This window comes from Nomascus leucogenys, chromosome 19 (assembly GCF_006542625.1).
Source record: "Nomascus leucogenys isolate Asia chromosome 19, Asia_NLE_v1, whole genome shotgun sequence".
Classification (NCBI taxonomy): domain Eukaryota; kingdom Metazoa; phylum Chordata; class Mammalia; order Primates; family Hylobatidae; genus Nomascus; species Nomascus leucogenys.
In genome coordinates this window covers 27564421-27591319 of record NC_044399.1, presented here as the reverse complement: position 1 = coordinate 27591319, position 26899 = coordinate 27564421, and the positions used below count along the sequence as shown (strand labels likewise).

Here is a 26899-nt window from a genome sequence, read left to right as displayed (position 1 = left end):
GTAGTCTTTGGAAAGAGAAACCAGGCTGTGTGATTAGAACAGGTGGGCCAGGACTGTCTGTTGTAAGTAGTACAATCTTGAAATGTTGAAGAAAACACAATCAATTTTGGAAAGAGATGAATTTCTGGTCAGAAATATTATAAAGTACACAACATGCTAAACTCTAGTTGTAGGCAAAGCTTACATTGTTTTGTAATAGTACATGAGATTTTATTTGGCGTCCTTCTTTTGTTTTTTACCCCCCCAAGACAGGGTCTCACTTTGTTGCCCAGGCTGGAGTGTGGTGGCACAATCACAGCTCGCTACGCCTTGACTTTCTGGGTTCAGGTGGTCCTCCTACCTCAGCCTCCTGAGTAACTGGGACTACAGGCCCGTGCCACTACACCTGGCTAATTTTTTTTACTTCATATAGAGTTGGGATTTTGCCGTGTTGCCCAAGCTGGTCTCAAATTCCTCCTGGGCTCAAGCAATCCTCCTGCCTTGGCATCCCAAGGTGTTGGGATTATAGTCATGAGCCACCGCACTCAGCCTGGCATCCTTCTTAAATATAGTATGTACCCTGAAACTTTACCCTGATTTTGTTTTGTTTTTGTTTTTGTTTTTTGAGATGGAGTCTTGCTCTGTCGCCCAGGCTGGAGTGCAGTGGCGTGATCTCAGCTCACCATAACCTCCACCTCCTGGGTTCAAGCAATTCTCCTGCCTCAGCCTCCCAAATAGCTGGGACTACAGGCATGCACCACCTCACCTGGCTAATTTTTGTGTTTTTAGTAGAGATGGGGTTTCACCATGTTGGCCAGGTTGGCCTCGAACTCCTGACCTCAAGTGATCCACCCGCCTCAGCCTCCCAAAGTGCTGGGATTACAAGAGTGAGCCACCATGCCCAGGTCTGATTTTGGATGTAGAAAGATACATGGTAGAATTGGGCATGCCCTAAGGTATTCCAGAGAAGCTTTGCATTTTCTTCGGGGTACTATATGTAGAAAGTTCTTAGTCTTTGCTTTGGTTATCAGTTATATTAGGTTAGTGCAAAGGTAATTGCAGTTTTGGCCATCACTTAATGATGGCAAATAAACACAATTACCTTTGCACCAACCTAACATTAAACTCAGGCGCTTTAAATTTTACACTGAACTACGTGAAAGCTGGCTTAGTTGATCTCTGTCATAACAGAAACTGTCTCTGTTTTTGTTATTTTCTTGGCTTGATTTAACGTTCGTTGCTCGCAAGAAACAGAAACCCACTCAAGGTAGTTGAAGGAAAGGGAGGTTTTCATTCAAGGGAGTTGGAGAATCCGAAGGCAAGATTGAGCCTCGGGCCTCTCATGGGACTGGACCCGGCCAGTGGAAAGCTGTTGTCTCACACCCTGCCCCACCTCACATTACATGTCTCTTTTCTGCCTCTTTTCTTTCATGCTTGTCATTCTCACTCGCTATGTATGCCAGCTTTCCCTGCAGCTCCATGCCCTTCCAGGCTAAAACTAGATAGCTTTTGGGTCTTAATTCTAAATGCCTAGGAGTGAATCGGTTAGCTCAGAAGTCCAGCCAGTTCAAACACCTGTGTCAATCTAGCACATTAATTCTCAACCTTGGCTATTATTTGATGTCACTGGGAGCTTTAATAGATACCAAAGCCTGTGTCCCATTACCAGAAATTCTGGTTTCACTGATCTGGGATGTTGCTAAACCTAATTTGTTTGGATATGTTTAAGTTCCCAGAGGATTCTAACATAGAGCCGTGGTCCATGGTTGAGAAGCACTGATCTAGGAGAGAACAGGGTCATCTTACAGGCGTGGAATGCTCAGAGAGTGGGGTCTTGGCCTAGGTAGATTATTCTCCCAAAGGTATCCTCTAGGGTGTCCCCATTTTTGGCTTTAACCTCTCAGTTCTCTTTCTATTTAGGGTGTGTTAGAATAACCTGTGGAGCTTTACTTTAAGGGAAAAAAAAAAAAAAAAAAGCTCATGCCCAGACCTAGTAAATCAGAACCTTCAGAGGATGGGGACCAAGCAGGCATAGTTTTTAAGCTGCCCTGCAAATTCCAACAATACCACCAGGCCTGATCTCCAGGCCGTGCACTCTCACATAGCAGCACCATCCACAGTCATGGCTTCATATGTACCACTTTGGTGGTTTGTTTTTGTTTTTTTTTAATTCTAAGGTGTCTCAAATCTTGGTCAGATATTTAGGAGCCAATACTATTTGACCTGTGAGTAACAGATGTACCTTTTTATTTTTAAATAGTCTAGATGTCTTTTTGTTTTTGTTTTTGTTTTTGTTTTGAGATGGAGTCTCACTCTGTTGCTCAGGCTGGGGTGCAGTAGTACAATCTCAGCTCACTGCAAACTCTGCCTCCCAGGTTCAAGCGATTCTCCTGCCTCAGCCTCCTGAGAAGCTGGGATTACAGGTGTGCACCACCACGCTTGGCTAATCTTTGTATTTTTTGTAGAGACGGGCTTTCGCCATGTTGGCCAGGCTGGTCTTGAACTCCTGACCTCAGGTAAGCTGCCTGCCTCAACCTCCCAAAGTGCTGGGATTACAGGCGTGAGCCACCACGCCTGGTCTAGATGTCTTTTTCCAAGTACTTTGGTAAGAGAAACTGGGAAGCACCAGCTATGTCAAGTGTATGTACTGCAGTGGGTTAAACGTTACTGGTGGGGAGGGTGATTCATTACAGGGATGTTGGTCACATCAGCCCAATAGCTGACAGAAATGATAGGAAAGGCAAGGCGTGATGGCTCACACCTCTAATCCCAGCACTTTGGGAGGCCAATGCAGGCAGATTGCTTGAGCGCAGGAGTTTGAGACCAGCCTGGGCAACGCGGCAAAACCCCGTCTCTACAAAATATGGAAAAATTAGCCAGGCGTGGTGGTACACACCTGTAATCCCAGCTACTCGGGAGGCTGAGGCACAAGAATCGCTTGAACCTGGGAAGCGGAGGTTGCAGTGAGCTGAGATTGCGCCACTGCACTCCAGCCTGGGCAACAGTGAGCCTCCATCTCAAAAAAAAAGATAGGAAAAATATTTATTATATTCTTTGCATCCTAGATACTGGTCCTCTCATATATATCCTTGATAGGGAAGCCTCCTCTTCCCTTGTGAGGGAGGGTGTAGGGAAACAGGCGTTTGCATAGTTAGGTGGTAAGAGTGTAAATTGCAAGGCAATTCAGAAAGTAGTGCTCTGCTCTATAGAAATAACTTACTAGTGCAGAAAAACATGATTAGGATATTCATCGAGGCATTGTTTTTCATAGGGAAAATGGGAAGTAGTCTAACTGTCTTGTGGGATTAAATACATTGTAATTTGGCTATCTTGTGGAATGTTATACAGTTGTGACAATTAGATTTATTTGTATTGGCACCAGCATGAAAAAGAAAATTGTCATGCAGGATATGATTGGAAAAAATTTTAAAATTTTTTGAAAAGAGAAAAGATGGCCAGGCACGGTGGCTCATGCCTGTAATCCCAGCACTTTGGGAGGCCGAGGCTGGTAGATCACTTGAGGTCAGAAGTTCAAGACCAGCCTGGCCAACATAGTGAAGCCCTGTCTCTACTAAAAATACAAAAATTATCCAGGTGCAATGGCAGGTGCCTTTAATCCCAGCTACTCGGGAGGCTGAGGCAAGAGAATCGCTTGAACCCAGGAAGTGGAGGTTGCAGTGAGCCGAGATCGCGCCCCTGCACTGTGTGCAGTCTGGGCGACAAAGTGAGTCTCCATCTCAAAAAAAAAAAAAAGAAAGAAAAAAAAGAAGAAAATTGATATATTGTGTAAAGGAAGCGAGTTGCAGAATAGTATAATTATATTTATGTAAAGAAAATTTGTATCTGTAAATCTGTAGGCAAGATCTGGAAGTAGTTATATCAAACCAAATGGCAATTACTGTTATAGAGGGATGGGGTGGCATTGAAAGAGGGACTTGCACTTTTAATTCTCTATACTTAGTACCTTAATTATTTACAGTTAGTATAAATTACTTCTGTAATGCTTAAAAATACTTAAAAACTATAAAGAACCAGGGGAAAAAAGAAAATGGTTATCTTTATGTGGTGGCATTTTAATTTTAATTTTTTGTGTGTGGGGGCAGTATTTTTTATAATGAAAAAGTTTTAATTTTCTAGTTGGGGAAAATCATTTTTAAAAATTACATCAGGACTTGAATTTCATGAGCCTTTTCTGAACAATGAGGATGGCTTTTTTCTTGAATTCAAATTAAAAATTTAAGTCATTACCTCTTCTGAAAGCATTGAGAAGGTCAAGGAAAGATTGAATCTCAGCTATTTCCTGACTTCTCTCCTAGGTTAGGTACTATTGTTCAGAGATTGTCAAACTTTGCTGAAATCACATCACCAGGGGTGATGAATTCCTAAGAATAGAGAGTCCTGGGCCTCACTTGACACTGAATCAGAATCTTAGGCTGGAGTTGAAGGCCTAGGAATGTAAACCTCTTCAGGCAAGTCTGATAGCTAAGTTGGAAAACCATTGCTGTAGGCAGTACAAGCAGAAGTAAGACACAGGCCTATATTTAAGGCATTTACTAAGTGACATAGCACAAGACAGTAATGTCAGTGCTGTCATGAGGCACTATGGGATTAGTCACCAAACAGATGGTAGAGATAAGCACTGAAAGAAAGAGCACTGGACCAGGAAGACTGTGAATGCCTTATGAAGGAGGTAAGATGTCATAATATTCAAAGCTCATGTATTGAGTAAGACAGTTCTACACAGAGCTGTTACATACAACTCGAGGTAGGTACTGTGAATATCTTCACTTTACAGATTGGGAAACAAGATGAGCAGAGTTAAGTAACATGTCCAAAGTCTTACAGCTAGCAGGTGGTAAGTAGGGAGCCCTAGAAGCCCAATTCCACTGTGCTGTATTAACATTGGGCAGGATTTGGGTCAGTGGAAAGGAGGTATGAGGATTTTACAGGTATAGAGGGAAGTGTAAGGAAAGGGATGGGAAACAGTGACTAGATAAATGAAGGTGGAATATAAGGTAAGCTAGGGCTGGGTGGTAGAAAGCCTTGTTAGGCTAACAGGATCCCAAGTGTCAAATGCTCACAAGATCGGATATTTGAAGCTTGGGAGGAAATCTCTGATGACTTGAAAGACATTTTCTCTTCCAGTTGAACTTCACAGTGTTATCTGCAAAGTTAGAGAGAGATTTGGGGTTTCGTGCTACCTTGTTTATCCACAGCACTTAAAACAGTGCCTGACTCCTAAGAGCTGTCCACTAAATACTTCTTGAATGAATATATAAATGAAATATCTGGCTCACAATCTACATCAGAGGCTTATTCTTTCTTTTTTCTTTGTTTTTTTGAGACAAGGCCTTGCTCTGTTGCCCAGGCTGCAGTGTGGTGGCGTGATCTCAGCTGACTGCAACCTCTACCTCCTAGGCTCAAACCATCCTCCCACCTCAGCTTCCCAATTAGCTGGGACTACAGGCATGCGCTACCATACCCGGCTAATTTTTGTATTTTTTGTAGAGACGAGGTTTCACCATGTTGCCTAGACTGGTCTCGAACTCCTGGGCTCAAGCGATCCATCCACCTTGGCCTCCCAAAGTGCTGGGACTACAGGTGTGAGCCACCACACCCAGCCTCAGAGGTTTATTCTTTCTTCTGCCCAATGAGCCTGAGAATTTAGCCTTTCATGTTTTTGTTTTTGTTGTTGTGTGGGTACGTAATAGGTGTATCTATTTTGGTATAGGCATGCAAAACATAATAATCACAACTTGGAAAATTGGGTATCCATTGCCTCAAGCATTTATCCTTTGTGAAAATACAGAACACTTTACAAATTTCCGTGTCATCCTTGTGCAGGGGCCATGCTAACCTTTGTATAGTTCCGATTTGAGTATGTGTGCTGCTGAAGCAAGCACTCTCATCTGGGTTTTTTTTCCCTTTCTCCTCCATAAAGGCTGATACCAAAAATTCCACGTTTCATCTAGAATCTTCCTTTATGTAATATTTTCTGGCTGGGCGTGGTGGCTTATGCCTGTAATCCCAGCACTTTGGGAGGCCAAGGCGGGTGGATCACCTGAGATCAGGAGTTTGAGAGCAGCCTGACCGACATGGTGAAACCCCATCTCTACGAAAAATACAAAAAAAATTAGTTGGGTGCAGTGGCATCTGCCTGTAATCCCAGCTACTTGGGAGGATGAGGCAGGAGAATCGCTTAAACCTGAGAGGCTGAGGTAGCAGTGAACCAAGATCGCGCCATTGCACTCCAGCCTGGGTGACAAGAGTGAAAATCCGTCTCAAAAAAAAAAACAAAACATTCCGCGAAGGTCAGAATGTCAACTTTTTAGTTCCATGTAAAAACTGTTCATTTGGTCACAGTCCCTCTTGTGGCCATTCCTGGTTATCCCTTGCCATTCTCACTATCCCTTAATTTTTCCCCTGTTGCCCTCTGGGCTCACTGCCTCCAGCCACCTCCTTGATCCAGTCTGTCCTGTCCAGCACTACCAGATGTGTGGTCCTCAGAGGCCTTGTAATCATACCACTGTCTTCTCAGACGCCTTAATCAGGGGAAGGCCATGGTTGCTTTTGGTGACTTCCAGCCTACCCTCAGCACACCTTCCCAGCCCCATCTCCACTGCACTCCTACGTGGCTCTCTCAAACAGGCCTGCCTGCTGCTATCAAATGGGTCATTTAGTTTGCCACCTTTGTATGTGTGACCCTTCTGTTCTACCTACCTGGGATGCCCTTCCCTTTCCTATTTGCCTACCCAGATCCTTCCTATTCTCCTTTGAAGACTCTGCTCAGATGCTAACTCCTCTTTTCCTCAGGTGCCCCATTTGAATTATTGCTGTTTTCTCTCAATTGTTGTAGATTATTATCGGTGTCATAAATAAGCCAATCATGTATTACCTTGTGACATTACTTGCATTGCTATCTTAAGTGTTTTAGGGCACTGGGTTTTGTCTCCTTTTACATCTTTATACATTATCTCCCCTAACAATTATGAGATTGTTGAAAGTCTGTGGGTGCTCCATAAAATGAATATTTAGACTTAGTCATATGGATTTTTAAGAGTTAAACATGGATGACAAGATCTATGAATATACATAGAAAAATCCTTAGGAATCTACAAAAAAGCTACTAAAACTAATAACTAATGTAGCAAAGTTATAGAAGCCAAGATTAATGTACAAAAATCAGTTGTATTTCTATATACAGTACCAGTGAACAATTGGAAATGGAATTTAAAACAATTTCATGGTCAAGCACAGTAGCTCATATGTGTAAGCCCAGCATACTGGGAAGCCAAAGTGGGTGGATCACTTGAGCCCAGGAGTTCAAGACCAGCCTGGGCAACATGGCAAAACCCTGTCTTTACAAAAAATACAAAAATTAGCTGGGTATGGTGGCTTGTACCTGTAGTCCCAGCTACTTGGGAGGCTGAGGTGGGAGGATCACTTGAGCCTGGGAGGTAAAGGCTATGGTGAGCTGTGATCGAGCCACTACACTCCACCCTGGGTGACAGAGCAAGACCCTGTCTTAAAAATAATAAATTAAATAAAACACAATCTCATTTATAATAGCATAAAACTTATGTAGAAATCAAGTTAATGGGCCAGGTGCAGTAGCTGATGCCAGTAATCCCAGAACTCTGTCAGGCTGAGATGGGCAGATCACTTGAGGTCAGGAGTTTGAGACCAGCCTGGCCAACATGGTGAAACCCTGTCTCTACTAAAAAATACAAAAAATAAAAATAAAAATAAAAATTAGCCAGGCGTGGTCATGCACACCTGTAATTCCAGCAACATGGGGGGCTGAGGCAGGAGAATCGCTTGAACCTGGGAGACGGAGGTTTCAGTAAGCAGAGATCATGCCTCTACACTCCAGCTGAGGTGACAGAGCGAGACTCAGTCTCGGAAAAAGAAATAAAGAAATAAAATTAATGAAAGAATCGTAAGAAGTACACTGAAAACTTTCAAACATTGCTGAAAGAAATTAAAGAAGGCAGCCGGGCGCGGTGGTTCACGCCTGTAATCCCAGCACCCTGGGAGGGCGAGACAGGCAGATCACTTGAGGCCAGGAGTTAGAGACGAGCCTGGCTGACATGGCAAAACCCCATCTCTACTTAAAATACAAAAATTGCCTGGGCGTGGTGGTACGCACCTGTAGTCCCAGTTGAGGCATGAGAATCGCTTGAACCTGGGAGGCAGAGGTTGCAGTGAGCCAAGATTGTGCCACTGCACTCCAGCTTGGGTGCTAGAGCGAGACTCTGTCTCAAAAAAAAGAAAGAACTTAAAAAAGGCCTAAATTAATGGAGAACTGTGCTATGTTTATGGGTTGGAAGACTTAATGTTGTAAGATGTCAGTTCTCCCCAAACTGCTCGACAGATTCAACACAATCCCAATCAGAATCTCAGCAGGCTTTTTGTAAAATTCGACAAGCTGATTGTAAAATGCACATGGAAAAGCAAAAGTAGAGAATAGCAAAACAATTTTGAAAAAGAACAAAGTTGGAGAACTCACTATCTGATTTTAGAACTTACTAGAAAGCTACTATAATCAAGACAGTTTGCCTACTAGCAAACAGATAGGCAAATAGATAATGGAACAGAATAGAGTCCAGAAATAGATAAACAAATACATGGTCAACTGATTTTCAATAAAGGGATCAAGGTAATTCAAAGGAGAAAGAATTCTCAACCAATGATGCTGGAACAGTCAGATGTTCATATGTAGAAAAGCAAACCTTGTTCGGGAGCGGTAGCTCATGCCTGTAATCCTAGCATTTTGGGAGGCCGAGGCGGGTGGATCACCTGAGGTCAAGAGTTCGAGACTAGACTGGCCAAAATGGTGAAGCCGCTTCTCTACTAAAAATATTTAAAAATTAGCCAGGCATAGCGGCACATGCCTGTAGTGACAGCTACTTAGGAGGCAGAGAGGTAGGAGAATTGCTTGAACCCAGGAGGTGGAGGTTGCTGTAAGCCAAAATTGTGCCATTGCACTCCAGCCTGGGTGACAAGTGAAACTCCATCTCAAAAAGAAAAAACAACAACAACAAAAAGCAAACCTTGATTCATATCTTGTACCATACAAAAATTTAACTTGAAATGACTCAGAGACCTAAATATGAAGCCTAAAACTAGAAAACTTTTAGAAGAAAACATAGGGAAAAATATTTGGGACCTGGGATTAGGCAAAGATTTCTTAACTAGGTCATAAAAAATTTTCTGGGCACGGTGGCTTACACCTGTAATCCCAGCACTTTGGGAGGCCAAGCCGGGAGGATCGCTTGAGCCCAGAAGTTCGAGACCAGCCTGGGCAACATAAGGAGACCCCATCTCTACAAAAAATTTAGAAATTAGCTGGGTGTGGTGGCACATGCCTGTGGTCTCAGCTACTCGGGAGGCTGAAGCTGGAGGATTGCTTAAGCCCAGGAGGTTGAGCCTGCAGTGAACCATGATTGCACCACTGCACTCGAACCGGTGCAACAGAGTGAGACCCTATCTCAGAAACCCAAAATTATAGAGTGCCACATTGCACATAAGGCAGTATCATTCAGCAGTAAGAAAAGAAGCAACTACTGATACACACAAGAACATGGATGAATCTCAAGAGCAGTGTACTGAGTGAAAATAGCCAGACACAAAGACTCAAGACCATCTGATTCTATTTATATGGTATTATGGAGAGACAAAACCATGGATCAGTGGCTACTTGGGGTAGGTATAAGGGGTTGACTGCAGAGGAGCCTGGGAGAACTTCCTGGGTTAATGGAAATGTTTTATATCTTACTGTGGGGGTTATACAACTGTACATTTGCCAAAACTCATTTAACTGTACACTTGAGTGGGTTTTATTATATGCAGCTATACCTAACTTTGGGGGGAAAAATGTCTGGAAGATACTAGTGTCTGAGACTGAGGTCAGAAAGATGAGTAGAAGGAATTCTATTTTGTGTTGTCTGGTTAGTGCTTTTCCCCTTATTGTGGATCTTTACCAAATATCCCCACCATTCCATCTTCCAGTTGGAAGTTCATAAGCAAATGTACATTTAGTGTCCCATTGAGCCAGATTGAGTTTGACAGCAAAGATTGGAAGTTAATGGTGGGCTAAAATTGAGTCTAAGAAAAAGTGATCAGAGTTAGGTGGGACTTTCTCATCAATGGCGCCCACTTTTTTTTTTTTTTTTTTTTTGCCAGTCACAGTGGTTTGGGCTCTCAAACGGTCATTTGACATACCTTTATGTGTAAACATAATGAGCCAGTGTTGATTTTGGGGTTGATGAGGGTTGTGCACTATTGGATTTTTAAGTGAGCATTAGTTTGTTTAATGAAATTGCAAAGGGTGTTTCATATTCCTGGCCCCTGAGCACCAAATGTCCTCAGCACTTCAGTCATTGTGGCAGCCAAAACCACCCCTGGTCATTTTCAAATACCTCAGGGGTTTTGGGGGAAGGTGTGCCTGGCTGGGCGGATAGTGCACTTATGTAGTTGGAGTCAAGAATGCAGACTTGAGTCAGAAAACCTGTAATCAAATCTTGTCTCTGTCTCCTACTGGCTTTGCAGTGTTGAGTGTAACCACCCCTTTGAGTCTGGGTGTCCTTGTCTGCCAGAGGATGGTTGGACTAGATGCCCTCTCATGGCAATCGTTTTTGATTCTGCAGTTTAGTGTAGTACGGTGTCAAGACTTCTGTCACTGGCCAGGCATGGTGACTCATGTCTGTAATCCCAGCACTTTGGGAGGCTGAGGTGGGAGGATCACTTGAGCCCAGGAGTTCAAGGCCAGCCTGGGCAACATGTGAGGCCTTGTCTCTACAAAAAATGAACAAAATTAGCTGTGTCTGGTGATGCATGCCTCTAACCCCAGCTACTTGAGAGGCTGAGGTGGAAGGATCACTTGAGTCCGGGAGGTGGAGTCTGCATTGAGCTGTGGTTGCACCACTGCACTCCAGCCTGAGCAACAGAGCAAGATCTTGTCTTAAAAAAAAAAAAAAAACCTCTGTCACTGACCAGGGATCTAATGTATTTGCTGTACTGCTCACAAATGCTTATGTGGCTCAATTTGGTATGTTACAGGTTCAGCTTGTTGGTTTAGATGAAGAGAGTTCAGAGTTTATTTGCAGAAACACCTTTGACCACCCATACCCCACCACAAAGCTCATGTGGATCCCTGACACAAAAGGCGTCTATCCAGACCTACTGGCAACAAGCGGCGACTATCTCCGTGTGTGGAGGGTAAGCGGATGCTTTATTAGCAGCCAGACAAGTGGGCTTTCTCAGCCTCAGCTGTTAGCAGTGAGAAGTCACAGAACAGACAGGGGTCAGAGGCAGCGAGTGTCACTGCAGCATGGGAGAAGCAAGTGAAGCTTAAATGGACTGACCTCATTTGGCTCAGCAGATTTTCTAGTAAATCAAGTCAAGATTCCATGAAGTCTGGCCAGGCGCGGTGGCTCATGCCTGTAATCCCAGCGCTTTGGGAGGCCGAGGCGGGAGGATCACGAGGTCAGAGGATTGAGACCATCCTGGCTAACATGGTGAAACCCCATCTCTACTAAAAATACAAAAAATTAGCCGGGCGAGGTGGCTGGCGCCTGTAGTCCCAGCTACTCAGGAGGCTGAGGCAGGAGAATGGCGTGAACCCTGGGGGCGGAGCCTGCAGTGAGCCGAGATCGTGCCACTGCACTCCAGCCTGGGTGACAGTGACACTCCGTCTCAAAAAAAAAAAAAAAGATTCCATGAAGTCTGGCTTCTGGCTGCAGTCAGCTCAGTCAACCCAAGGTGACAATGACAGCCTTCAGTGGATGTGGGAATACTTGGGAACTCATATTCTGTTTGCAGCCAAGGTATTTTTGAGTAAACTAAATGAAATACCAGGCCAGTGATTCTGATGAAGTGTGTGAGTGGATCTTGGAGGCTTCCCTCCACCCTCAGCTGAGCTCATCAGCAGCAGCATCCTCTGTAGCATGGGCGTGGCCTTAGTACACCTGTGCAGAGGTTCCAGGCTGGGCAAAGTGAGAAGACCTCTCCTCTAGGAAGGTGTGGGGATGAAAATGTAGAAAACAAAGCTGGGCAGAGGAGAAAGTATGGGAAAAAGTAGCATTCAGGGAGTCCTGGGTTTATTACTGTTTTTGATAAAAATGTTTTCCCCTCATGTCTTATGTTTGCTAAGATATTTTCTAAACGGATTTTTTAAAAGACTTTTTATGAGGATAAGACTGGCTGATTTTTTAAAAAATTCTTGTTCCTTCAGGTTGGTGAAACAGAGACCAGGCTGGAGTGTTTGCTAAACAATAATAAGAACTCTGATTTCTGTGCTCCCCTGACCTCCTTTGACTGGAATGAGGTGGATCCTTATCTTTTAGGTAAGGGAGTTAGGGAGTATGTATTTCAGCTGGAAGAAGCCAAAATACATTTTCTCAGATGTCACACTGGGCCATACATCATCCTAGAACAAGGCTCAGTGGGAAGTAGGCTAGGCATGGAATGTGGTTATTTATTAATTCCTTTGTGTGGGTGAGCTTTCTGTGTGTGTAGATCTTGTCTCTCCAGTTAGAATCTAAGGTCCTACGGTGAGGACTGAAGACTTGACTTCCTCTGTGGCTCTGCCGGTAGCCCCCACCTTGTTTTCTGTGGTCTTTATGGTATGCTGCTCCCTGGGCTGAGCAAATGAGTAGACACAGGATGGAAGCTTGCCTGAGAACCTTGGTCCCATCAGCCCTGACTTGCACTGATTGTTTGCAGGTACCTCAAGCATTGATACGACGTGTACCATCTGGGGGCTGGAGACAGGGCAGGTGTTAGGGCGAGTGAATCTTGTGTCTGGCCACGTGAAGACCCAACTGATCGCCCATGACAAAGAGGTAACGATGCTTTTCCATTTCGTCTTTCCCCAAATGCTTCCTGTGTCTTCCGCACAGGAAGAGGTCAGATTGTTCTCTCATTGTTCTGCAACTTATGTAGAAAATCGTAACATAACATCTTCTTGTCTAAATTGACCATAGTAATGTATCAAAAACGGGAAAACAACGCTATTGTAAACTAATGCTTTTATTGGCTAATGTAAATGACTTATTCTACGGTCTGTCATTGTTCTTTTCATGCCAGAGGTTGGTTTTTTAAAATAATAAAGTCTCTTATAGAGGAGCTGGGAACTGATGTGATTAAAAAATAACTTTAGAGTAATACTTACCTTGAAACAGATTAGATTTGGGGAGGAAGGAAGGGAGACAGGAAGAGAAAAAATTTTCTGAGAGACAAACCTAATTATTCATTTTTCTCTATAAATGTTTTACCAAATCCTAGTATGTTCACTTAATCTTTATACTTTCATTACTGTTGGCAATGGAATATATTTTACTTTGATGGTGGTGCTTCTGTGTTTATTGGGAAAACTGAGGGGAGCTATTTGTGATTGCTTTTTTTTTTTTTTTTTTTTTTGAGACAAAGTTTTCCTCTTGTTGCCCAGGCTGGAGTGCAATGTTGCAATCTGGGCTCACTGCAACCTCCGCCTTCCGGGTTCAAGCGATTCTCCTGCCTCGGCTTCCAGAGTAGCTGGGATTACAGGTGCCCGCAACCACGCCTGGCTAATTTTTGTATTTTTTAGCAGAGACGGGGTTTCACCATGTTGGCCAGGATGGTCTCGAGCTCCTGACCTCAGGTGATCCACCCACCTTGGCCTCCCAAAGTGCTGGGATTACAGGCGTGAGCCACCGCACCCAGCTAATTGCATTTTAATCAAAACATTCTTCTCAGTGATTTTGGAAAATCCCCATAAGTCTTTTCCTCCTAGAGCTGTTGCATGCTCCTGGTACTCTCATCTCCTGTGGGTATTATTTCCTGTTCTTTTCTACCTTACCCTGCATAGCTAGGGGTGTTAATATCTATACAGATAAAAAGAATGCCTTGACCTTAGGTCAGAAACTTGAGGTTGTCAACAGCAAAAGAAGATGTGACCCAGGTTATCATTCTTTGTAAGGGGTTGTCTTTGGCTTTCTATACTCCTAAGGGTAAGCCCTGTTACAAGACTTCTTGAGTTGACTGCTGCTAAACCAGGGGTCAAATGAAGAGTTTGTCCCACAGAGAGGACCAGTAAGAAACTTCTGGAAACCCTCTTGGCATCAAGTTGAACAAGTTGCTACATTTTAGTTATATGACAACTTAGCCTGCTGTTGTCTGTTAGGTCCAACCCAGAAAATTGGAACTACTCTTAAGTATTTAAACTGCGGGGATTTAATCCAGGGGCTGCTTATACAGAAGATGGTAAAGCTGAGATGCCACATAGGTAGCAGCGAGGTCATCCATAGAATGGAAGCAGCAGGAAGCTGCAGCTGCCTATAGGCCAGAGGGACCATGGGAGGAGGCAGGGTTCCTGGAGCCCAGGGGCTGGATTTACCTGTCAGAGATGCTTCTAGGAACAGAGAGAGGGGAGGAGAAATACCTTAGCTTCTCCCTGCCTCCCATCATCCATTTTCCCACCAAAGCCTCTCATGGCTGAACCAGCCAGAAACAGCCAGCAGATCTGAGACCCTGCCAAATGCACACTGTAGGAATCAGTTCTCTTGTGACACAGAGAAGAGCAGGGAGAAAGGCCAGGAATGGATCTTGACAGCAGACAGGCCTGGACCGGCAGCCTTGTCTTGAAGGAATAAACCTGAGAAAGGATAGTGGCTCTAGAGAAACAGTAATAGCACCTTTCTAGCACCTTTGATTTTTCTCAGTCCATCTTTCTCTAGGAAAAGACTTGTTTGGAAGGCTCTCCAAACCCGGCAGATCAGTGTAAAAGAGGGTTTGGTGTACTTGGGAGTTGTCACCTTCCCTTGGTTTCCCAGTGAACCATGGTAGTGGAGCACTGAAGGAGCAGTCACTTAGAGCTAAAAGAGCATTACACACTCGGCCACACTGCCCATGGCACCTGTGGGATCTCTGTCCCTGAGGGTTACCAGGAGCTGGCATCAGGGGGTATACATATTGATCAACATGGCTGTGCCTTAAAGCAGCTGTACAGTACTAGACAAAGCCTCGATCTGTCAGGCATGTCAGGCCTGAGTGCCTCCTTGTTGATGACTGGCCCGGTCCCTTTTGAACCACTTCTACTTCCTGCCATAGAAAGACAAGCATAATTTCTACATAGCCAGAATAAAAAGGAATTCATGAGGTTAAACAGCAATAGATGCTCATTTGGCAGTGTCCCTCAGTAGGCAGAACCTCAACACTGGAGCTTCAATTCTAGTCATGTCTCCCCAGAAGTCAGCTGTCATTAGCCCCAGAAGATGAGTTTTGTTTGGAATTAGTTTTTCTGTTTCTCCCTCTACTTGTCTGTCTCTGGCTCTCTCTTCGTCCCTCTTCGTCCTCTTTTTTTTTTTTTTTTTAAGACAGAGTTTCGCTCTGTCCGAGGCTGGAGTGCAGTGGCGCGATCTCGGCTCACTGTAATCTCCGCCTCCCAGGTTCAAGCGATTCTCCTGCCTCAGCCTCCTGAGTAGGTGGGATTACAGGTGCCAGCCACCACGCCCAGCTAATTTTTTTGTATTTTTAGTAGAGATGGGGTTTCACCATGTTGGCCCGGATGGTCTTGATCTCTTGACCTCACGATCCGTCTGCCTCAGCCTCCGAAAGTGCTGGGATTACAGGTGTAAGCCACCGCACCCAGCCTTCATCCTTTCTCTGAAGCTCTCCATTGCTCTCTGCCTCTGTTTCCTGATAGACGTTAGTGATATGCAATGTTTGCAGCAAATAAAAGCAGAAAACAGTGATTCAGAACCTAAATTGATTCACTTATGATCACAAACCAACTAGGAGAAGAAACAACATGTCCTAGGACAAGAGGATGCTACTAAACCTATTTGTGAATACAGGAACATCTAGGCCTCCCATGACTCAAAATTTCTGTTATCTCTTTCTTGCAAATGAGTCTCAGGTCCAGGTTTCACAGTAGAATCAGCTTGGCTGCTATTAAGTGGCCACAGGAGGGCTGCTTTCACCTCTGTGATTGATGATCTAGGCCTTAGTGGGCTCATAGACCTGCCTCTGATTGTGCACAAGGCCCAGGAAATAAATGTCTCATTCTTGCTGTGTGGCAGAAGACAGCCACTGTTCTGTTGGTCAGCAGGGTATGTGCCTTTGTTTTATCACAGGGGTTGGAGGAAGAAGACTTGGAAAGCAGAAATGTGGGAAGAAGCCAGCCAATTTCTATAGCAGAATGATCTTCCATCTTTGGGAAGCCACTGATTATTAGAGCTCTCGGGTTTCAGTACTGACACTGTTTGGGCTTCATTTACCTGCTTCTGTGTCATGAGTGAGGTTTAGATGAACTGGATGTGGCAGATTTCCCTCCTATAGGAAGAAGAGGTAATGGATCTGAATCTGACTGGAGCTTCTTGTTCACCAACAGGTCTATGATATTGCTTTTAGCCGGGCCGGAGGTGGCAGGGACATGTTTGCCTCTGTGGGTGCTGATGGCTCGGTGCGGATGTTTGACCTCCGCCATCTAGAACACAGCACCATCATTTACGAAGACCCACAGCATCACCCACTGCTTCGCCTCTGCTGGAACAAGCAGGACCCTAACTACCTGGCCACCATGGCCATGGATGGAATGGAGGTGAGTACTCCCCTCAGGCTGCCATGGGCCCTTCCTAACTCCAGCACTGCTTAGTATATCTAGAAGGCTGGTTCTCAACTGGAGCAGTTTGGCCCCCGGAGTATCTTTGGGAATGTCTGGAGGCCTTTTTGATTGTCACAGCTCTGGAGACACAGTTGGTACTATGGCATCTAGGGGGTAGAGACCAGGGAGGCTGCTAAATATCCTACAGTGCCCAGGACAGTCCCCCAGCAAAGTATATCCTACCTAAAATGACAGCAGTCCTGGGACTGAGAAGGCCTAATCTGGAATAAGAATTACTTGTTAAGAACTTTTAATTTTTGAAGAGTTTGAGTTAGAGCTAGGAAAAGCAATATTTAAAGCGTAAACCAAATCGTATGTGCCTTTGGTGCTGAGTGAAAAAGCAGATTTTCCCTTCTGTAGTCTGGACAGATTCATCTAGCTTTAGCAAACGGATGTAGAAATGGCAGCTCTCTGGCCAGGCGCTCTGGCTCACGCCTGTAATCCCAATACTTTGGGAGGCCAAGGCGGGTGGATCACGAGGTCAAGAGATCGAGACCATCCTGGCCAACATGGCGAAACCTCGTCTCTACTAAAAATACAAAAGTTAGCTGGGTGTGGTGGCATACGCCTGTAGTTCCAGCTATTTGGGAGGCTGAGGCAAGAGAATCGCTTGAACCTGGTAAGCAGAGGTTGCAGTGAGCCGAGATCACGCCATTGCACTCCAGCCTGGGAGATAGAGCAAGACTCCGTCTTAAAAAAAAAAAAAAAAAAAAAATGCCAGGCATGGTGGCTCACACCTGTAATCCCAGCACTTTGGGAGGCCAAGATGGGCAGATCACAGGTCAGGAGATCGAGACCATCCTAGCTAACATGGTGAAACCCCGTCTCTACTAAAAAAAATACAAAAAATTAGCCAGGTGTGGTGGCGGGCACCTGTAGTCCCAGCTACTCAGGAGGCTGAGGCAGGAGAATGGCTTGAACCCGGGAGGCGGAGCTTGCAGTGAGCAGAGATCACGCCGCTGCACTCCAGCCTGGGCAACAGAGCAGGCTCTGTCTCAAAAAAAAAAAAAAAAAAAAAAAAAAAGAAAGAAAGAAAAACAAATGGCAGCTCTCTCTAGTCCGTTACTTGATAAAAGAGGTGAATTGTGGGTGGGGAGAATGCATTGGTTGTCCTTGGTTTGGTGGTGCTAGCACCTCAGATTCTGCTTTGGCTGGGCTCTCATTCCATTCATCTGAGATGCATAGAATTCTTACCACATGCGCCCACTGGGACCCAGGATTAACCAGACTCCTATTGCCTGCTTCTGCATCTCCCCTATCAGTCTAAAGGCCCAGTGTTGCTCAAGATAGAGACTATAAACTACCCGTGTCCTTTGTCTTCTTTTCCCTCAATCCTATGGAAATCTTGTCTCTAGTTCTTTAAATCCACAAATGAAAATTATGCCTAAAAAGATTTTTGCATGTGGATAGTATTTTTTGTTTTTTTCTGTGAAACTCTGATGATCCCAGGCCTTTTACTTGTTATTTCCGCAGGTGGTGATTCTAGATGTCCGGGTTCCCTGCACACCTGTCGCCAGGTTAAACAACCATCGAGCATGTGTCAATGGTATTGCTTGGGCCCCACATTCATCCTGCCACATCTGCACTGCAGGTAATCATGGTGGGGAGAAAGAAATCTGGGAGGGATGGAGGAAATCTGTTCTCTTGGCTCCTTAGAATTGTAGTTGTTACTGTTTTCTAAGGACAGTCTTGAGAGATTTATACAAAATGACTAGTTGGAGCCTCTCCACACTTGTGAAATTCAATCAGTACAAATTTTTAGACGATCTTGTACCCTCATGGACATCAGAACATCTTCCATATATGATTTACATCAAGTGTCAGTTATAGGGCTGTGCCTTGTACTGTCCCCCTGAAATCTGGGTGGCACAGAGGACTCAATTCCAGGAATATGGGGAAAGGGAGGCATCCCTCATGGATGTAACAGAATCTCTGGGACTGAGAAGATAAACATCTCCATGGGACCTTTCAGGTTTCACTATAACAAACCCACAGTGAGCTCTGGATGCATCGGAGGGCCCCACAGAACTTTGCCTGGTTGTGGTTTGTGACTTGTGGTTTTCATTTCACTGTTTCCCAGACCAAAGCTAGCACCCCTTACTGGCTGGGCGCAGTGGCTCACGCCTGTAATCCCAGCACTTTGGGAGGCTGAGGCAGGTGGATCACCTGAGGTCAGGAGTTCGTGACCAGCCTGACAAACATGGTGAAACCCTGTCTCTACTAAAAATACAAAAAAAATTAGCCAGGCATGGTGGCACGCACCTGTAGTCCAAGCTACTCAGGAGGCTGAGGCGGGAGAAGCACTTGAACCCAGGAGGTGCAGGTTGCGTTGACCGGAGATTACACCACTGCCCTCCAGCCAGGGCAACAGAGCAAGACTCTGTCTCCAAAAAAAAAAAAAAAAAATACCCCTTAAAAATATGTTGGGCCAGGCACAGCGTTTCAAGCCTGTAATTGCAGCACTTTGGGAGGCTAAAGTGGGAGGATTGATTGAGGCCAAGAGTTCGAGACCAGCCTGGGCAGTATAGTGAGACCTCATCTCTACAAAGAGTTAAAAAAAAACTATCTGGGTGTGGTGGTGAATTCCTGTAGTCCCAGCTACTTAGAGGCTGAGGTGAGAGGATTCCTTGAGTCCAGGAGTTTGAGGTTACAGTGAGCTATGATTGTGCCACTGTACTCCAGCCTGGGCAACCAAGCAAGACCCTGCCTCTAAAATAAATTTTAAAAAAAGAAAAGAAAGGCTGGGTGCAGTGGCTCACACCTGTAATACCAGCACTTTGGGAGGCCAAGGCAGGTGGATCACGAGGTCAGGAGATCAAGACCATCCTGGCCAATATGGTGAAACCCCGTCTCTACTAAATACAAAAATTAGCTGGGCGTGGTGGCACGTGCCTGTAGTCCCAGCTACTCGGGAGGCTGAGGCAGGAGAATCGCTTGAACCCAGGAGGTGGAGGTTGCAGTGAGCTGAGATTGTGCCACTACCCTCCAGCCTGGTGACAGAGTGAGACTCCATCTCAAAAAAAGAAAAATATGCTGGTTGTCAATGCACTTTTATTGTAGAAATAATGCCAATCTGTTATTTAAATTGAAAACAGTACAGAAGCATATTTAAGAGCAAGGTGAAGGTCACCTTTTCTCCTTCCTATATCATTTCTGCCTCCATACCCCTCTGCATAGATGACCTCTATCAACAGGTAATGTGTCTCCTTCCAGACCCTTTTGGTATACTTTCAGGGATGTACATCCATGCCCCCAAATACAACTATATACTTCTTCCTTCTGCACTGATAGGATTCTGTCCTAGCCCTGTGGTGTTTTGCTCCTTAACTTTTTTAGTGTGTTTTTTTTCTTCTCCTCACTAATCAGGAGCCTTATAATGGACAAGGTTTGTTATGGAGCCCAAGAAGCAATGTACTCTGGTGTTTTTCTGCCATTTGAGCATTATTTGGAAGGCATGAAGCTTTTCCTGATTTTGGCCATCTGCTCGTGCCTGAATATGTCTCCTTGAAGAGCAGCTGGGGGCCTGCTGCTGCCTTCTGTACCTCAGATTGTGGTCTTTCTTCATTATTGCCCTCTTTTTTTTTTCCAGGGGTGTATATAGGGAGGGATAGAAGAAGCAGAAAAGAAAGGTGTCATCCATTATTCATGGAAAGCAGGACTGGCCCCGTAGAGGCCCCATTTTCTGCTCCTGGCTGCTGCCTTTGTCCGGCTCACTGTTGTTTTGTGTGTTGCAGCTGCCTTGAGTCCCTTCAACCGAAGGAGCTGTTGCTCAAGTGTGCTCGGTTGAGCATTGAGGTAAAGGAGCTTAGTGCTTTAGAGGTGCAATTCCCTGACCTCTTGGCATTGATTGTCCCTGGGAGAGGGATCTTGCACCTGGCCCAGACTATGCGGCCTTGGCAGGAGACTAGTATTGCCCACAATTAGCCTATTAGGGTTTAGTTTATTCAGATTTTCTGTATATCTGAGACCAGCTTTCATCAGAATGCATGGCAGAGTCAGGGTACACTGCAGCTCTGAAGGCCATTGCCTTTTTTTTTCTTTTTTTAAAATTAACTTACTATTTTGATTATGAAAGTAATATAGGCCAGGTGTGGTGGTTCATGCCTGTAATCCCAGCATTTTGGGAGGCCGAGGCAGGAGAATTGCTTGAACCTGGGAGGCTTTGGTTACAGTGAGCCGAGATTGCACCATAGCACTCAAGCCTGGACAACAGAACGAGACTCCATTTAAAAAAAAAAAAAAAAAAAAAAGTAATATGAGCACATTACGAATCACTTAGGAACTAGAGAAAAGTAAACATAAATTCTAACCTTGCCATCTTAGTATTGCCATCATTCTCATTTTAATATATTTCCTTCTAGTTATTTTTCATGTGCTTTTATATATTTAAGGTGATTACCATCTTTCCAGTGTTTCCCATAGCTATTTTCTTGGATTTGTTTACTTATTTTTATTTATTTATTTATTTTTGAGATGAAGTCTCACTCTGTCACCCATGCTGGAGTGCAGTGGTATGATCTCGGCTCACTGCAACCTCTGCCTCCTGAGTTCAAGCGATTCTCCTGCCTCAGCCACCCGAGTAGCTGGGATTACAGGTGTGCGCCACCACACCTGGCTAATTTGTATTTTTTTTTTTTTTTTTTTAGTAGAGATGGGGTTTCACCATGTTGGCCCGGCTGGTCTTGAACTCCTGACCTCAGGTGATCCGCCTGCCTCAGCCTTCCAAAGTGCTGGGATTACAGGTGTGAGCCACCATGCCTGGCCAGGAAAGAATTTTTTAACAGCACATATCAGCACTACTTTATCAGTCTTCTTCTATGTAACACCTCACTGAAGCATTAATGTCCATCACACGGAGAAGAAACGCTCTCATTATATTGAATGATCAGAGAAGGATCTTTGTAACCACTCAAGTATTTTAAGCAGCTGCAAATGACATGTTTGGTATCCCCTTGTCCACTCCTGATACCTGACCCAGATGAGAAAGACTCATTAGTGCAGTGGATAGAGCCTGGGGACATCTGGGAGATGGAGTCAGGGCCTCAATTTGAGTTCTGGCTCTGCCACTCACTTGGCTGAATAGCTGTGTGATTTGGAACAAGTGCCTTAACATTTCTGAATCTCGATTTCCTCATTGATAAAATGGGGGCTTAAAATAGAACCGCCATCACGGGGGTGCTTTGTAAATTGTGACTTGCTCCTGAAATGCAGGGATCATCATCCTCATTGCCTCACTTGTGACCTTGCTTGCTGGCTTTCTTTGTCCCTAGCGGATGACCACCAGGCTCTCATCTGGGACATCCAGCAAATGCCCCGAGCCATCGAGGACCCTATCCTGGCCTACACAGCTGAAGGAGAGATCAACAATGTGCAGTGGGCATCAACTCAGCCCGACTGGATCGCCATCTGCTACAACAACTGCCTGGAGATACTCAGAGTGTAGTGTTGGTGCCGCTGTGCCCACGAGGCAGGGGCTTTTGTGTTTCCTGCCTCTGCCCCACCCCCAAAGTAAGAAGAAACATGTTTCCAGTGGCCAGTATGTCTTTCATTGCTTTGCACCCACTGTTACCAGAAGCTGCTCTAGGAGTTCCTGGCCAGTCACCCCATCGCCCTCTGTGACAGACTCAGTGCTGTGTGGCGCCTCAGCCCAGGGCTGAGTATTAAGATTTTCTCTCCTTTCCTCTTCTCCTTTGGTTCCTCAATTAAAAACGTGTGTATATTTGTTTGTCAGGCGTTGTGTTGAGGAGCAGTTCACGCACTGGCTGTGTCTATTCCTCTGCCCAGGTGTCTGTGTGTTTGCTGCCCAAGGCAGCAGGCCACGTCTCATCCATGTCCATGTTCGTGTTAGCACTTACGTGGGAACAAATACCAATTTGTCTTTTCTCCTAGTATCAGTGTGTTTAACAAATTTTAACTTTGTATATTTGTTATCTATCAGGCTAATTTTTTTATGAAAAGAATTTTACTCTCCTCCTTCATTTCTTTGTCTTATAGACCTCCCTCTTTGCACCTTCTTCTCTTCCCTCAGTGCCTGGAGCTGGTACTGGGCCCCTGGCCCCATGAGCAGTTTGCCTTCTTGAGTCACTGCCTGAGTAGTACATACCTGACCGGGAGTCCAAACCACCTTGGTGCTCTGAAGTCCACTCATCACACCTTTATTAGCCTGGCTCCTCTCAAGGGCATTCTGGGCTTCTAAATAGACATAGGAAGCCTCTGTTTACTCTGAAGCACCACTGTCCAGCCCCATTGGTTCCCACTGGGAGCATGGTAGAGCTGAGAGAGACAGGCTCTCAGGGTACCTGACTTGAGGGAAATCGTTTCAGGAAGCTGAACTTCAAGCATATTTCCAGTACATTCTTTCAGAGTCTGTTTTTCCATCCAAATACAAGCCCCAGGCCATTCCACTTAGTGTCTTTTCAATGATAGGCAAGAATGATATCTGAGTTGAACTTCGGTGCTTCTGTTGGTTGAGTTTACTGTGCCTGGTGGTATATTGGGCATTCTTTGGATTGAGTGCTCTGAGGCGAGAGAGTCTTCCCGAGAGGCATCCTGTCTGTGCTTCCAACCCTGAACAAGACCTTACATGAGAGATGGACGGGTGGACTGTGGCAATCCTGGGCTGTCAAGTGGATAGATAACTAAAAAGCATTATACTGTGGGTAATGAAAAGGGAGAAAAAAAAAAAGAAGGAAAAGGAATTATAGACCCCCAGGGTCAGCCAGTTAAGAGCTCTACCCACACCTGTCAACCCCTCTCTCCCCCAGTTTAGGTTCTGAGCAGTATTGGACTTGTAGCCTGCAGTTGTCTTTTGACTTGCAGGCCACAGGTGTCTTTCCATTATGTGAATGAGTTCCATGGAGGGGCATGTGTGTGATTCCACCATTAGATGAGCCCTTGGGGCAGGCAGTTTGGGACGTGCTCTGGGGGGAAAGTTGGCTGGTTCCTTGCGCTCTGCTCCTACCTGAAGGTTTTTAAGTCCCTCTGAATTGCTCATCTGCGATTAGTAGAGTAGCAGGCCTGAGGGACGATGGTTTTGTCCTCTGGCTCTCACCTGCTTGAGAAGTAAAACAGTAACTTTGTTCTTCTGGGCCCTTAAGCTTTTTTGGTGAAGTCTCCCTTTTCAGAAGTAGATATCATTATATGCCAAAGTTCTAGCTCTTTGCTTTACCGTACAGGGACCTGTCCCAAAGAAAAAGACTCTTTTTTTAGCCAGGGTATTTACCCTTCTACCCTTTTACTTTGTTGTTCTGATTTTAGGACTCTGGCTGGCCATGTGCTTGCAGTTGCCTCTCCTACATTTGCCACTGGATTTGCACTGCATCATTTGGAGATATAAAGCGAGCAGTTCTTGGTCAGAACCCTCCTCTGCTTTTCATTGTGTTTGATAATGGTTACTGGGTCCTTCTCTCAAGGGTAGCAAGGCCAAGCTGATGGCTGCTTGTTTAGGAGGCCATCAGTTCCTTCCTGTGGAGAAGGGTCTGAAATGGAAGTCAGTGGTAGAAGGGGCTGGTCTGCTGGGCAGGGCTTACATCCACTGAGTTCTAAGATTCCTTTCCTGATCTGCACCTAAGCCTGGTCTGTATGGTGGAATTTGTCAGCTGGAACTCAGAAACAACAACTTGAAAAAAAAAATTAGGATATATTTGCATAAGATAGCTATTTACTCTGGAAACCAACAACTTTTGAGATTTCCCTTGCCCTGTGGACGCCCAGCCCCTGTCATCCTTCCTCAGGTCCTGCAGTACAGTCTTCCCCTGAATGCCACCGGGGACCCAGGGGAGACTCCACCCCCCTAAGCAAGCACACATATACTCACAGTTGATGAGTTGCTGGTCTTTGAGTCCCAGCTCTCTTACCCTCCCTTTACTCCACCAGCCCGACGACCCATGACTGAGGAGGGGATTTCTACAGTCTCAGGATTTAGAAAGCCTCTAAGCCAGCCATGCTCCAGAAAGCACAGATCTGTTGTAGTTGCAAAAACAACTCTCTGTAATTTGTTAAGGTTCTCAAATTGACAGCCAGCGAGGCTTCCCTTAGCCTGAGTCAGCCTTCCTGGGCCATAAATTGGGCATCCGTGATGCTAGGTAACTGTGGGAACAAGATGACAGTGCAGAGCAGCCATGGGTGATGTTTGGTGGTAAAAAACCTACAGGCGTTTGGGGTGCCATGATTGTTCCAGACCATGGCTCTTCCTGGTTGTGGGTTTGTTACAGAGCAGGAGAAGCAGAGGTTATTACAGTTATGCAGACTTTCCCCCTCCTTTTTCTCTTCTGCTTGCTTTTCCACTGTTTCTTCCTGCTGCCACCTGGGTCTTGAATTCCTGGGCCGTGAAGATATGGAGGAGCTGCAGGGTTTACCACATGTGGGAGGGCAGCCCAGTACTGTCTCTCTGCCTTCCCCACTTTGAGAATATGGCAGCCCCTTCCATTCCTGGCTTGGAGTAGGGGAGACCATTGAAGTAGAAGCCTCAAAGCAGACTTTTCCCTTTACTGTGTGTACTCCAGGACGAAGAGGAAAGATCATGCTTGATACTTAGATTGGTTTTCCCAGGGAAGAGGGTGGAGCAGAGCAAAGTCACTGTGAACCCTGGGCCAGGCCCTGGCTGGGCCAGCTCCTGAGAGCGTCTCGTGTTGCAGAGCCTTGCCCACTTCACCCACCTGCACCTTCTCCTCTTCCTACAGTGTCACTGCTGCTAATGGTCAAAGTCAAATGTGTGGCCACATGGGATGGGCTAGGTCCTCTCAGGCTACTTTCTGGATGTCATTTTCAAAATATGGAAACATGCAGGTGCCTTCCCAAAGAGGCTTGGACTGGTATATCCAACCAGAAACAAATAAGCTAAAGAAAGTTTAAACTCAAGAAGAAAGATGTTGACAGTCTATGTAACAGCCGGAAAGTTTATAGGCACCCACCTTTGGGACAACCCAGTGATTATGAACATGTGATATCTACTATTTAAAAGAAATGTTCTCACCTTGGGTTGATTGTGGTATACCATGTGTTATGAAAATTGTTGAGCTGAAGCTTTGAATCGATTTAGTTGAGTCTGACTCACTTGCTTTGGTTCCTGTGTATTTTATTACCCCTCTTGTCAGTGACTTTCCCTCCCTACCCCATCCAGAGTGAATTTGTAGCATGATTGTATAAACCTCTATGTAGAAAATGGAGATTTCTTGCTCTGAAATGTTAAGCTCTAACTGATCCATTTCTGTGCCCTTTAGCCTAGTTTGTCTGAACTTCCATTCTTGTTATATATTTAAACTTTCCCTCTATATTATAGATTTTGTGGCATCCATGGTCAGGTGGAGAGGAAACTGCCCCTTGCAGAACTGTACTGTAATATTTTTCTTTTATAAATATTTTCACAGGACTGATTGTACACAGGGCTTGTAATAAAATTTTAACACTGTGCTGTGAAACAACTATGGGGAATCTCCATTGAAGGCTACTTCAAGGGCACCTGAAAGTGGAGTGTTATAGCTATGACTTTCTATTTCTTGTTTCCTAAGTAAATTAAACCTAATTTTCACCCTTTCATTCTGTTTCAGCCTCCTGTATAAGAAGTACCGTATTTTCTGCCCATCATACTTTGTAATAAAACTTGAACATGTATGGATTGACTGAATTTCTTTTTTTTTTTTTTCTTGAGACGGAGTCTCGCTCTGTCGCCCAGGCTGGAGTGCAGTGGCGCAATCTCGGCTCACTGCAAGCTCCGCCTCCCGGGTTCACGCCATTCTCCTGCCTCAGCCTCTCCAAGTAGCTGGGACTACAGGCGCTCGCCACCACGCCCGGCTAATTTTTTTGTATTTTTTAGTAGAGACGAGGTTTCACCGCGGTCTCGATCTCCTGACCTCGTGATCCACCCGCCTCGGCCTCCCAAAGTGCTGGGATTACAAGCGTGAGCCACCACGCCCGGCCTGACTGAATTTCTTTTTGTGACGAATTCAGTTCTTCCCATTTTGTCACTTTGGTCATGTTCCATAGACAGTGGCAGTGCCCCAGCCCAAGCCGGGCAGTCTACTCATCACCTTTTATATCCTGTTGGTCATTCACTTGTTAATTCAGTGGAGCACCTCCTCTATGCCAAGGGACATGGCCCTCAAGTTGGTTGCAGTCTACCAGAGGAGACATCTACATAAATACTTGTGGCCGGGCACAGTGGTCTGTGATCCCAGCTGAGGCATGGGGGTGGCTGAGGTGGGAGGATCACTTGAGGCCAGGAGTTCAAGACCAGCCTTGGCAACATAGCAAGACCCTGTCTCAATCAATCAGTAA

General features: G+C 45.2%; 1 protein-coding gene and 1 non-coding gene across 3 annotated transcripts in view; one reads left to right on the top strand and one right to left on the bottom strand.

The window, feature by feature from the left end:
• The window catches only part of DCAF7 (DDB1 and CUL4 associated factor 7), a 46405-nt gene extending 20156 nt beyond the window's left edge, over positions 1-26249 (top strand). Inside the window, exons 2-8 of one of the 2 annotated variants that reach the window (XR_001113633.1) lie at positions 11041-11199; positions 12215-12326; positions 12706-12824; positions 16352-16561; positions 18098-18215; positions 21895-22132; positions 26173-26249. Coding sequence is in view for 1 of the 2 variants with exons in the window: in XM_003270693.4 (XP_003270741.1) it covers positions 11041-11199; positions 12215-12326; positions 12706-12824; positions 16352-16561; positions 18098-18215; positions 21895-22067 (891 nt within the window). In the remaining variant the exon portion in view is untranslated. Of the gene's footprint in view, positions 1-11040; positions 11200-12214; positions 12327-12705; positions 12825-16351; positions 16562-18097; positions 18216-21894 lie in introns of both variants that reach the window. The other variant, XM_003270693.4, reaches the window with a different exon arrangement.
• Positions 5779-5882, bottom strand: LOC115831698. Its single transcript, XR_004027203.1, has one exon. It is a non-coding gene; the product is annotated as a U6 spliceosomal RNA (small nuclear RNA).
• Positions 26250-26899: the final 650 nt, after the last annotated feature.